Here is a 14,112-nt window from a genome sequence, read left to right as displayed (position 1 = left end):
ATATGTAGAACAATAAAACTAGGCACATTTAAGGCATAGAGATTATAAAAGAATATTAACAAAAATAAAGATGTTACCTGGGTGGCAGAATCGAATTAGAACATTTACGAACAAGAGGAGGTCATTCGCCCATCAGTGCTTGTTCCTAGTAGCCCCTGTATAACCTTTTTATCCAAGCATGAACTCTAGCAATTTTTCAAGAAACACAAAAATACAGTACTTGATTAATGTTTGCAATGAAGTACAAATGGTAAAACAGTTGTATTGCATATTAAATTAGCAGGCATTTAAGTTTGTGATTAAATTGACATAGCGGAATTAGCTGAAATTAATGGCACTCGAATATAAGAGGGTTTAAAGCATTTAGCTTTGCAGAACAGTGTACTGTAGTATCTCCTGCTCTGTGGTTGCCATGGGAACCACTGTGCCTTCCTTCCTGTATGGTGATGTTTTAGCACAAGAAATGCCACCGTACTGTATATTAGAAATACATGAAGCAGTAGATATCAATCCCGAGTTTTCCTATAGGGGAGTCGTTGGGGGAATTCTGCAGGTGAGGTGTCTTGTCTCAAAACCTATCCAGATGCAGTTGTTTCGATGGCTTCCCCTGGTTATCGTTTGGTTTTTATTCCCCCAGACTCCAGTCAAACTGATGGGAGTGTCCTTTCTATTTTACTCTTGTATTTGGTTATCCACATATTGACTTGGGAACTATCAAAAGCATATTTGAGCATATTTTTTGTCAGTGCAACTAGTTTTCAGCAGCAGCTATTTTCTTGTGTAGGATGTTCTCTGTCATCATAATCTGTAACATATATGTATTTAGGTTGCTTAAAGGTGGTGGTCAAAATATACAAAAAGTTATTTATTAGATATAATAAAAGTTAGGAGCAGTCAAATTTTAGGACATAAAAAAAGGAAATGGGGAGACCCTCAAAATCATACCCTCATTTATTTACTCTGTGAACATGACGTTATCTAGAGAATTGTAAATTGTTTTCACTAGGCATACAGTATGTTCATGTGAAAATCTGTCTGGTGATTGATGATGTGATGTTTGAGGCACAAAATAGCTTTGAGCAAAGTCTCACATTTCCAGTGTATTCTGTCTGAATTCACCAGTGTTTGTCTGGTGCTGTGCATGCAGGCAGCTCCACTAGTTGTGAATTTCTGCTCCATTATTGCATCAGTATGGTCCTGGGGAAATTCTCACCTTGAGAAAGAGGGTCTTGATGACATTAATGGCAAATTTACAACACTTCATAAGACTGTGGGTTAGCTGTTTGTCAGCCTCCCGCCAATGGATTGATATGTCATACCGTCATAATTATTATTTTTTTTTTTCAGGCAAGGCTGTAAATGTTTACATCGTGTGTAAGCGGACTTTTACTGTTTCAACTAAGTAAAAAAAAAAAACAGTAGGCTTGATTCAGTATTCAGTCATATTTGTATTTTTGTTTTAAAACGTCACATTCATTTTCACATACAGTACTTTGCACGTTCCAGTGGGTTACAATATGCCAAGATACTGTCGGTTAAAAATGTGTAAAAAAACTATAAATCAACTAATCCTTTATCTTAAAGATAGTTGGAGCAACAGAAGTCAAAACCACTGGATCATTAAAACTAAAAATACTTTTAAAGCTCCAAAATTGGAAAAATGATCACATTCACTACTACAGGATTTCAACCAGAAAGAGTTCAGCGCAGTTCAAGACAAGCACAAACCTGCAAGAGTTTGGCTACAGGCCAACATGGGTTCCCTAAGTTGAGCCATACTTCAAGAGAAATGCATATTTAGGCTGCAGCAGTTATGATTAAAACATAGCAAGCTCACACTGTATTCTTTGTTCCACGCATACAGATTTTTTTTGGCTCTCAAATACATACCAAAACCTGTTTGGCTTGTTTCCATCACACTGATACTGATTCATGTGAGGTTAATTTATCCTTGATCTTTACAGTAGCTAAGCTAAGTGCTTCAGTCATTGCAATTTTTTTACTTGCACCTACATTGTCATCCTCCAATGAGCATTTAGCTCTGCAGAATTGCAAATGCAAATCAGACTACTGTTTGTGGCTTTTGATGTATGCTGTAAAGTGCTACTGCAAAGAGAATACAGGGGAAGTATGAACCTTTTTTTTCAGACACGTCAAAATTAGTAGCTTCATAATGGCAAATACTGTATTTGAAATACAATGTATTTGAATGTTCACGCTCCATTTGGTCTTAGAGGGATAAAGAGATATAATCGGATCTCCAATTTCTCTTTAAAGAAAACTGTTTTTTTTTAAGCTTGGTTAAAGTTAAAGTGTTTGAGTGTATTACAGTAGGTTGTCAGATAGACCTTGTATTATCACATTGTAAGGGTGTGTCTGTTGTTCATTGTGTTGGGGGGGGGAAGGGGGGGGGGGGGGGGGGGGGGGGGGGGGGGGGGAAGGGGGGGGGGGGGGGGGGGAAGGGGGGGGGGGGGGGGGGGGGGGGGCTCTATGAGCCTGCAGTGATGGCAGAACCCCTGACTGGACTGCACTGCAGGGAGATGGGGATCCATATCTCATGCAGTGGAGAGTGAAGTGCAGAGGCCAGCAGCTCTGAGCTTCAGTAGCAATCAGGATCAACTCAGGCTCTGTCTGGCAGGCATGATTCATGTTAAGCTTCCTGCTTAAACAAGAAGTAGAGAGAAGGGGGAGTGGGTGGATCAGAAAAAGGACTCTGTAACGTCAAGGCACTCTGCTTTGTTAATATTTTAGATGAACTGCAATTCATTAAACAAGAAATATTTATTTTTTGTTTGTTTAATTATTTGCAATTATGTTCTACAAGGAGCTCAAACAAGAATTGATGAAAAAGAGAGGAAAATGTACCTCTCAAAACTTGAGGCATTTTCAGGGAATTAAAGGAAAAACACTATTGTGAAACCCATCCTTAGGCTTGTCTGCTCATACTCAAAACCTACATTGAAAACGTGTTTAAAGTAGGAAACATCTTTTTTTAAAAAAAAATATTTTACAACCCTGTTTTCCCGTTATGAATAAAATTAATGTAATTTGACTAAAATAGAGCAGAGGAATATTTTAACAGTTCTAACATATCTTGATACCTTCACCTAAAACACCAACCCTGCTCTATCACAGGCCTTTTTTCTATATGTGTATAGTGAGTATTGTACGTGCACAGACAGCATAAGTAATGCTGAGTGGTTTTTAGATCTACTGCTGTTTAGATCATTCAAATATTTCTAATGTCTTGTTGCTGATTTCATTCATTTATTCATTCCTGATCTGTTTCTCCTATGATTCTCTGTTTACATTTTCTTTCCCTGTGATCCCCACCCACCATGTGGAATCCTGTCTGTCCCGAAGGTGTGAGTGTGGTTTAAATGTGCTGGAGACTCCCCTGCCTGGTTCTTGCTCCCTATTGTTCAGGGAGCCAACCTTCCAGCACAGCCCAGCAGATTGCTCAAAATAGCAGCCAGTTGGAATCTGGGTCAGCCTCTCCAAGAGGAAACTGTGGAGGATGGGAAAGAGAGACAGAATGACTGTGCACTCTTTTTGCAGTTAGTGTTTGTTACCATTAGGACAGTCTGCCCTTCGCTGCCCTTAACTCTTATTGTATCTCAGTGCCAGCCTAACATGCTGACCTGACATGCAGGCACTGGTAAGTAGTAGTGTATTGAACCCCTGCACGTTGCCACGCTCTCAGTGCAAGCATTGCAGTGACACATCTTCCCTGACAGGCAGCATTTGTACTTTTTAAGCAATGCTAATGAGAAGAACCCTTTGTGGGCAGTCTGCAGCCTTTATCACAGAGAGAAAATTTGAGGGTGGCTGGCAGGTGAAGCGAGCACAGACTGTTTCTATTTCACACTTCTTACACCTACTCTTCTTTTATACCTTTCTGTTTCTCCTGTCCCATCTCTCTTTCTCCAATTAAGCACCCCCGTGAAGGGAGCTTGTATGATGCTGCCATGGCACCCTTTACTTTGACCAGTGACCTGTCATATTGAGGTCTTGTAAAGTTTTAGTTTCCGGATGATAAAGATCTACTGCTTTGAGATTGTGACTTTATACTCAGTACACAGCTGTATTCTGTGACTAAAATTCGATCTTGAGTTTCGTACTAGTCCAAGTCATTCTGCCTCAACAACATAACTAGGTAAAGCATTCCGTAACTTTACCACTCTCTGTGTGAAGAACTGTCTCCTTTCCTCTGTCCTACGTCTATCTCTACTTAATTTCCAACTCTGTCCTCTGGTCCTGGTTTCTGTACTGTGCTTATTTGGTTAGGGTTAACTATGTCAACTCCTTTTGAATATTTCATTTCTTTCAGCCTGTCTTCATGGCTCATTACTTTAAGCCCTGGACGAGCCTGGTTGCTCTTGCTTGGACTCTCTCCAGGGCCACACTGTCCCTTTGGAACTGTGATGACAAGAATTGGACACATTACTCTATATGGGGCCTCACCAGTGCATTATCTAGCCTCATCATACTCTACACATTCTGATATATAGCCAGGCATTCTGTTTGCCTTTTTGATTGCTTCTCCTGTAACAGCGATGACTCTTTTACAGCGCAAAGGTCTTTCTCTTGGTGTGTCTGTTTCAGTTCAGTACCCCCCATCTGGAATTTGGATCTTACATTTTTGTGACCGGCATGTAACACATTATATTTGTTTGCATTAAATTTAATTTGCCATATTTCTGCCCAGTTCTGTATGCAGTCTAAATAATTGAGGAATATATCATTTTTATTGCAATACATGACCAGAAGCACTACATAGTTCATTGTAGTTCACCAAATGATTCTTGAATGAAGAATACCTGAGTTGTATAGTTGGTATGACAAGGTCATACTGGGGTGATGATTGATGGTGTATCTCAAGGTTATTCTTAGGGCAGGGCCAGAAGATGTACAGGAGGTCTCTCCCATACTCTTGAGTACTGTAATGTACTGACAGAGGAATGCAATCCAGTGTTTGGAATACTGAGGTGTACAGATTCTGTCTCTCATGTTTATCTTGAGATTTCAATACGTAGCTGTGGAGCTACAGGAGCCTTTACCTCCCAGCGTGTTTACCTGTGTGGAGGTTGCTAAGCAGCGTTGTTCACTGAGGCTGGTAGACTGTTCCATTGCAAGAGACAATGACAGAGAGGAAGATTGCAAACAAAATTGCACAAGGGCACTAACACGCCATTGGGAGTTTTACATGAATCTACATTTTTTTGCTTTTATTTTCTGGATTTCATGTGGTTTGATTTGACTGTTTTTTGGTCAGTTGTTTAATATGGACCATTGCAAATGTTCAATACACTGCAGTGTCCAGTTGAAAAAACCACGCCCTGGAGCGGAGTCTAAAGGTCATATAGCCTATCTGAGCACATAAAAGCACAGAAACTGTCAGCCCAGACTATTGGTATAGTGTTTTCCTGAATATAGATCTTATTATTTAAACAGACCGAGATGTTCCAGGGCCAGGTCACCAGACTGGGTGTTTATAACAGAAGAGGTTGAGGCGGCATTCTGCATTAATGCTGTACGTTAAACTGACAGCAGTGAAGACCTGGGCAGCCTTTTTGGCACTGCTTGATTGACAGCTCAAAAGCCTCTTTTTGTCAGTGAGTAATAAATCAAAAGCATGTGTTTGAGTAACAAGATGGTTGCAGGTTTAAATAGGTTACAATTCTGAACATGAAACTGACCTGTTAAGTCAATTAAAGATGTGACTTTTGAAGTTACAGCTGCAATGAGACAGTACATTTGGGGGTTATTGTCCTATTCTTTAAAGCATACACAGCTGTATTGTCTGAGAGTCTTACTTAAGTCCTATCACCTGTGTTGTTCAGGAAAAATCAACCCTTTCACTGATGCATTGCTTTATACTCCATATCAATGATACAGACAACATGCTTTGACATAGGCACTTTATAGTTGGTACAAAGCTATATCCTATGATTTCTCTCAATACTCTTCATTACAGGTGGTGTCCAGTTTCAGTGCCATATTGTTTTTAACCTATTTATATATACAATATTTTACATTTCACCTTTACAAACCGTTCAATCCTCTACTGTATGGCAAACCCCTTAGATTATGCCACTGATGAATGAGGCTTTGTTTTTGTTCACAAAAACTCCTATTTCTAGTTTTATTAAAACTAGACAATAAATGATTTAAGTACATGTTTAAGTAACAAGACTGGACCAATTTTATCTACAAAGAGTGGGGTGAAGTTGTGATTATTTAACATGTTGCAGCACTGTGCTGTGTGTTTTTTTGTTTTCCTTTATTTAGGTTTTACCACAGTAAGCTGACTTGGGAAACAATTTTTATATAGGGTTTTCTTTGCTTCTATGACTGTGTTCAATGGTTTAATACATAAGATACATGATCATTTATCTTTACCACCTACAGTACAGTAAATTGTACATAGTTTGACTGTATTTTTGTTGTGGCTTTATACATTAATGTCATTGACATATTCTGCTCTTTCCACAGATTTTAAGTGCCCCATTTGCTCTAAGTCCATAGCATCCAATGAGATGGAAGTTCACTTTATAATGTGTCTCAGCAAGCCCCGTCTGTCTTACAATGGTAAGTTAATGCTTTATGCTTTTTGCTTTCATAATGATGGTGTCTTACCAGCTGTCCCAAACTGTTTGGGATTTAAACAGACTTGGATTCAGAACGTATACATTCTGATGAAGTGGCATGCAAAGTCTAAACCACGGAGGACAGGAGTAAACAGACACCAAAGAATTATACTTTGTATCAGATTGAACAAGATTGTAGAACACTGCACAGATCATTCACCTCCAGACATTTAAATGACAGTGAACAATGCTGAAACTAGTGATTCAGAAGTTATAGTAATGTCAAGCATGAAACACAGGCTGTGAAAAACCAATGTCTTTTTCTTAAACATTTTTCAATGCTGCTCCAAGCATCTTATACCTGTTACCACAGTGTAGATGAGCCGTCCATTGGGAGTGTGCTAACCTATTTTCTAAAAATGGAAATTCAGGCTTTGTGCTAGACTCCTATTGGCTGTTAGGTGGTCCAAACCCCCCAGCATCCCGCCCCCTGGTCAGACAGAAACACTTTACAACACTAACATCCTCTGGAGTCACCTTTCAACTTACACAGTAACTGCATAGAAAACGTAGCAACACATGGCTTATTGAATGACCTGAAGGCAGTGTGATGTAATGGTTATGGATTTGGGAGTAGGTGTCAAGTGGTTTGAGCTGAAGGACTGGGAGGCAGTGTGTATTTGCTTTTAGAGGTGAAGACTGGGAGGCAGTGTAGTCTTATAGTTAGATTTGGGGGGCAGTTAGTTCTACCAGTTAGAACTGAGGGTCAGAGAGGTACTTCGGCAAATATATTGAATAAAAAGAGGAAAACATCTTGGAAATTAATAAAACTGCATGGCACAGTAACTGTATTTAAAGGAAATATTACTAAAAATTGGATGCTTTTTGTTTCTGTAGTCAATGCTGATCAAGCTGTTTGGTATTGCATTCTGGGAAATGTATTTTGCGATGGCAAGCTTGGGCCACGTGCATGCAGATTCAGATTTAAAGGCTTTTGCAGAACTACGAAACCCCTAATGCATGGAGGTGACGCCAAGTTGTTGCAGCCAATGACATACATGACAAGTGTTGAGATGATGTTCCACTGCAACAGTGGGGTTAAGTGGATGTCCAGACCTTTTAGGTTATGTACTGTTTGAAAGACACCTTTTTTCTTTTTTTTAGGTAATCCCTGACATGGTTGTGTCTTTGCAATAAACAAAGTGGTCATAGACACGCTTTAATAAAGTGTATAACTTGAAGAAACACTTCAAATAAAATAAAAATGGAAAAGGGAGCATTGTACAGTGCAAAAAAACAAAAATAATTACTCACCATTTTATTTCTCTTTAATTACATTCCACATAAGAAAAACTGTGCTGGAAAACGTACCTGATCTGTATCAGATGGCAGCCAGAAAAGGACCCCGATTGACTCGCTTCCCAAATCGAAAGCAGTACCGGTGGCTTTAGGTACAGTAGAGATCACTATTAGGCCACTTGTGTTACGTGCGCATCCTAATCCCACTTGCTATTTATTTTAGTATAGATTCTGGCGAGGTGGTAAAAAGCTGTGATAAGTATATGAATCGTGTAATTTCTGGTGGACACGGACGTGTTTTTTTGGCCTTTAAATACAAGTAAAGGAATGTCTGTTTGGATATTCTGATATTTGTGCCCGTACTAAATATTGGTGTGAAATTTAATGTGATTGCGTGACACTGCTATTTTTCTATGAAACATGGCTGTTACACATTATTGTCTCTACCCTGATTAGGATTTGAACTCAGAATTATTTTCCTGGGACGTCACACCTCTCTAGCTTCTGTCCTGGGTTCAAGCTGGAGGGGTGATGCAGGGGCTGTTTGTTTTCCAGAGTCAGGGCTTTAAACAGTATAGCAATGAGCTGCTTCAAAAGAGCAGGGCAGCTGAGATCAGGACTATATTTAACAGAATGTATTAATATATTATCAAGCAGAGGCGCATTTTCAAAGGCACACCGCGCCTCACGTGGCAGACCAGTCTCTAGAGGAGTTTGTTTTAGTGCTGCTCGGCAGGCATGCAGGATCCTTCCTGGCTTTCATTGAGCCTTGACATTGAAATACTTCAGTTCAGCTGAGAACAACAGAATCTAGAGCACAAAGAAACTGAAGTCATCTTTGTAGTCTCACTACAGGCAGATACTGTGCTGCCTACAGTAACTATGTCGGCACTTGGGCAAGTGGGTGTTTAACAAGCAACTGTACAGTACACACAGCCTTACAAATAACCGTGCATACAAACACACACAAAAAAAAACTCAGACAGACACACAGACAAAATCCTACATACAAACAAACCTGAATATTAGGGATTATATATCCACCCACCCTGTAAAATGTTGAAGTAGATTTGCTTTTGTAAATGCATTGTACTTTACGCACATTTTCAATGTATCCTGCCTTATCATGAAAACCATAATTGAATGATGCTAAGAGACATTATAGAATATTGATCAACTATGCCTATGAATGATATTGTTATCATTTATCTGAGCAAAAGCATTTCAGCATTTCTGAAAATCCTTCTTGTTACTGTAGCTAGAACTGAAATGAAAATGGCTGTGCTATGTGCATCTGATATTGGATCAGGAGCACTGTGCAGAAACATGAAAATAATAGCATCGCGTTAATTTATGTTTGCATTGCTTTTAACTGCTATTTTTCAGGAATTTAAATATATATATATATCACTATAAAAAAGCATGATAATGGATTTGCAGGAATTACAAATGACATCCTTTCTCTGAGATGCTACTGTTACTGTGATAAGATTACAGATGTCAAGGTTGGCATCACAATATGGTATTGACCTTGCATAAGGAATGTGTAGTTAAAATGAGTTTTAGTTTTTTTGCAACTGCCCAATTTAACAAAACAGTCACTGTAATTTCCAAGGTTGACTTGTTCCCTTTAATATAATATTAAGTGTGCATCAAATCTATTCTCATTTTCTTTATGCAAGTCAGATGCACCGCCAGGCTACTATTAAGTAATATCAAAGCATTTAAGATAAGAATAGTCAACAGTTACATTTCCATTTGATGTCCAGAAATATATTAATTGTACATCATGCTGTTTTCATTGTTAATATTTAACTACCCATACCCTCTTAAATGTACTGATACAAAATCACAAAAGCATGTTGCTTAATCCTACTCATCAACAGCATTTATATGTTAACATGCTGTACGTATTCTACAGCACAGGAGTGAGGCCTCACCACCATTTCCTTTAAAGTGGAAACAGAAATGTATATCATCCGCCTCAAAGCTTTTGGCCAGTTATAACTTCTTCTGGTATTTCCTGTTTTACCTTAAAGCAAAACAGAACACATCTGCAATGTGCTTATTGTTGCACAATAATTTGTTTTAATTTACACTGTAAAAGTTTTCAATCTCACAAATAGTGCTTAGAGTGTCGATATGACCAAGGTAATAGGTTATTTTTTTTTTTTTTTTGAGTGTACCAATTATTCAGATTTTCTACTTACTGTATCCCCTTTTGACTGGTGTTAATGGATTGAACTAGTGAAGAGGAGCCTAAATGAATTACTCCTGTTTCTGTGTCTACCGCCACAGTGAATTTAACATCTGTGTGTCTGTTTCTTGCACAAACTTTAAGGTAACATTTATACAAAACAAACAAACGTTTCAGTCGTGTCGTAGTTATGGATGTTGCCCAAACTATAACAGTGCGGGGTATATACCCATGAGTAATGCGTTGGGTGCCCTTGACCACTTATCTGCCTCTGAGATGTGCAGTATATTGTTGCTGCTGGAGGTGTATGGTCTGTCATACATTTTTGCCTGCCAGATAACCACTCATCCAACCGTCATAAAACTTTGTATGGACATTATTTAGCAGAAGGTGCTGAGGGTATTACAAAATGTGATCTTGTTAAATACACTTTTGTGAGTCTCCTGAGTGGCTCACCTGCGTGGTGTGTAGGGTGAGTCATACAGTCAAGGAGGCGCAGGATTGTGTAAGCTCGGAAATATTTGCTGGGGATTCCACAGGAAACGCTGATGCAGAATCGTCAAGGACTGAGTCATTTCACTATAGTACTGTGCCCCCTACAGCCCTTTCGCCTTAGCCCTCCAGAGGTCTGGCAGCACACCCACATCTGCTGTCTAGAACCTGCATTTCAATTAACAAGTTTTGTGTCTCAAAATGCAAAGCAATACCACCTATTTCCGTCCCTTTTCCGGTATCCAGGAAGTGGTACATTCAAACCAGGGCCAGCCTTCTTTTAAAAGCGTCCTGTTCGTAAGTACGTGGTAATGGAGCAGGGGTGTTGTGGAAGATGTCTAGCTTGAGTGGTACTAGCTAATTGGAGCCTTCTATCAGAGAAAGTGTTGATCAGGTGTATATCAGTCAGATTTCATCTTGAAGAATGCTACAATACAGAGACGCAGGTCTTGTACTGTATATGAGACAGTGAGATTAAATGCAAAGGGTGTGGCAGATATATATTTAAATGCTATAAGGCAACAAGGATATGTGGCCTGGGAGGGGTTGGAAGCAGGTGCACAAAAAAGAAAACTTGTCACGTCTTATAAATAGACCCCCGTGTTTTTCAAAATAACACGAAATGTAACATATAAAACGAAATAAAACGAAATGCAAATATAAAAATAAATAAAATGAAAAATCATTATAAAGCAAACATAGAATGACATTTTTAAATTGGGAGGTTTATACCGAAAACACTTCAATAAATATTGCAATTGTAGTTGTCAAGGCTCAGTTGTTACCATAGACACGGTCTGAAGAGAAACGGAAGCTCTGACTATCACTTGCGCAGATGTATAATTTGGAGCGAGTTGTTTGGGAATTAAAATTGTGATGGAAGAGAAGAGACGTTTGTTTCTAAAATGCCTAAACCGTGCATAACAATTAAACAACGCTACAAAGAATTTGAGCATAAGGGGATGTATGCAGCTGACGGTGACAAAATAATGATGTGCAGATTTTGCAACTGTCGGCTGGAATGGGAGTCGAAAGATACCGTCGTTAAGCATCATTAGCTGTTTATTCCTTTTGGGGAAAATATGGCTTGTTTGCTTGTACAGATGAACCCACCTTATATCATGATTGCCGTGCAGGCATAATTTGTGATATAAAGTGGGTCATGAACACATTATGAGTGCAAGAAAAAAAATAAAATGGTGAATTAAAGTGCAGTGTTTTAATACTGTACGTTTGGTTGTTCTTTAAATTTAAACAAATGCATGTAGTTTACTACAGGACAAATACGTTTTATATCATTAACTGGAACGAAACAGTTTGTGTCTATCTAAAAAAAGGCATGAATTGTCAACTGATGAGAGCTATCAATACTTTTTTTGTGTGTGCATTTGTATAAGACTGGCTACGTTAAAATTATGTGACGTTTTGTACCTGAACTGTATCCAGTTAGAGCGCCCATGCAGCATTTGACTGGCTTCACAAAATGTCAGTTTATCAGCCGAGATGATTATTGGTTGTTAGTTGCATTGGAAATGAATTATATCCTGTGGTTACTTAGTAAAGCCCAGCCATGCAGCATTTTAACAGGCTGCACAAAACGTGACAATAAGAGGTTTGTGAGATGATATTAAGAGGTAATTTCTCAAAGAACCTATGGTGCATGGCGAGTGGTTTTTCAAAAATCATGGTAATAAATGGGGTGTGATATTAAAGCGAGTTGATATAAAACACGTTTGTCTGTATTAGTATGCTAATTCTTTGTTTTATTTCAAGCTGTACTGATTTGCCTTGTTAGTTACCTAGTACATACCCCTTTTCTTAGGTGTTTTTATCATACACTGAATTGCATCAGCATAGAACCTGCTTTGCTGCAATATAACTATATAAATCAGTATAAGCCTATTGTCTTACCTTGCCAAGTCTTTGATTGTATTGTTTTCCCTATTTAACTGTATTTACTGTCTAATATTGCTTAGGTAACTAACTGTTTTATGACTTGCCTGACCTAACCTGTCCTGTACTGTAACCCCCCATGTTTTCTCTCCTGTTTTTCAGATGACGTGCTGAGTAAGGATGCTGGTGAGTGTGTGATCTGCTTGGATGATCTGCAGCAGGGGGACACAATAGCCAGACTCCCCTGCCTCTGCATTTACCATAAAAGGTATCAATTCTAAGAGATTCTCATCAGCTGTCATAGCACTGATTCTCCACAAGGGGTTGCGCTGACTCCTCCCCAGCCAGGACAAGTACAATACTATGGTGGCAATGACTTACAATTTTTCAAATTTGTATTTTTATCCTGGTATTGTTTTATATGGCACACAGTGCCACAATGGGGCTGTATGCCCATCCTCTTCTCCTTTCATGGTGACTAGAGGACACAAGCCTGTACATGTTATTGCACGAGGCTTACAGAGTAAGTAGTGGGGTTCTGAAAACTATAGCTTTCAACGTCCCCACGTGTTTCTACAACTGTCTAAATAACATACTTCTAATTTTAATTTTCATTGTTAACATCCTTACTACTTTTTACACTTTAAAGTCTGTTTCAAAGCTCTTTTAAAAATGTCTGCTCTAGTGCACTGATAGTTTAAGGATTATTGCCCACATTGTCAAACAGGTAACACAGCAATAATGATCCATGATGTGGTACGGAACAGAAAAGCCAGAGCACTTGTTATGTTATTTTGTTTGTTTGTTTGTTTTTTTAAATTGCAGTGATTTAAAGGACAGATCTCAAACCCCAGTGCACTAGAGCGGACATTTTGAAAAGAGCTTTGAAACACTCTTTAAAGTTATAAGTGTAAAAACTTGTCAGGATGTTAACAACGAAATGAAAAACGACAGGTATGTTATTTAAACAGTTGTAGCATAACGCGGGGACGTATAACGCTATATTTTTCGGAACCCCACTACTTACTCTTTAAATATCAGAAAAACCTAATTGCCAAATTGGGGAGGGATTTAAACCTAAACTGGTTTATCTGATTTTTTCACTAATTTAATTGTTCACTTCTAGCTGTTTGTTTAACATAGCAGCGAGTCAATGTAAGGCAGACTTCATGCAACCTTGAGGGATGCACCACCAGTAGTGAGGGAGAGCTCAAGGGTTTGTTGCCTCCCCTTGGGTATCTTGTATATTCCTTTAGCTGTCCTCCCAGTGGGAGCCCTGTATCTGCTGGAGTGTCAGTCTCCCTGACAGACAGTTTATTGATTGCTGTCATTTGGCATTCAAGTCACTGGCATGTCTGAACTAAAGAAGGCTGAGTAATCCTGCCATCTAAATAATGTGAGATGTTCTGTTCCCTGATAACACTGCAGATGGTCTAACCTTACTGTCCAACTCTCTCTCCACAGCTGTATAGACTCCTGGTTTGAAATAAACAGGTCTTGCCCAGAACACCCCTCTGACTGACCCCAGGCTGGATATCCCTTCATTACTATTACAGGTGAGATGTAGAGCTGATTTTAATAAGGTCTTGTCCTAAACCTGAAGTGCTATGTCTGTCCTATGTACTTGCCTTTTACATTCAC

The 14,112-nt window shown here is 39.0% G+C and overlaps 1 protein-coding gene across 1 annotated transcript in view; it reads left to right on the top strand.

The window, feature by feature from the left end:
• Window positions 1–14,112, top strand: part of znrf1 (zinc and ring finger 1) — a 31,563-nt gene that overhangs the window by 12,769 nt on the left and 4,682 nt on the right. Inside the window, exons 2-4 of the mRNA XM_034040247.3 lie at window positions 6,496–6,591; window positions 12,634–12,739; window positions 13,936–14,027. Of these exons, the coding sequence (XP_033896138.1) occupies window positions 6,496–6,591; window positions 12,634–12,739; window positions 13,936–13,993 (260 nt within the window). The 3' untranslated portion in view covers window positions 13,994–14,027. The remainder of the gene's footprint in view (window positions 1–6,495; window positions 6,592–12,633; window positions 12,740–13,935; window positions 14,028–14,112) is intronic.

Source organism: Acipenser ruthenus, chromosome 19 (assembly GCF_902713425.1).
Source record: "Acipenser ruthenus chromosome 19, fAciRut3.2 maternal haplotype, whole genome shotgun sequence".
Taxonomy (NCBI): Eukaryota; Metazoa; Chordata; class Actinopteri; order Acipenseriformes; family Acipenseridae; genus Acipenser; species Acipenser ruthenus.
The sequence above is the reverse complement of the archived record's forward strand: the minus strand, read 5'-3'. Positions and strand labels throughout refer to the sequence as shown.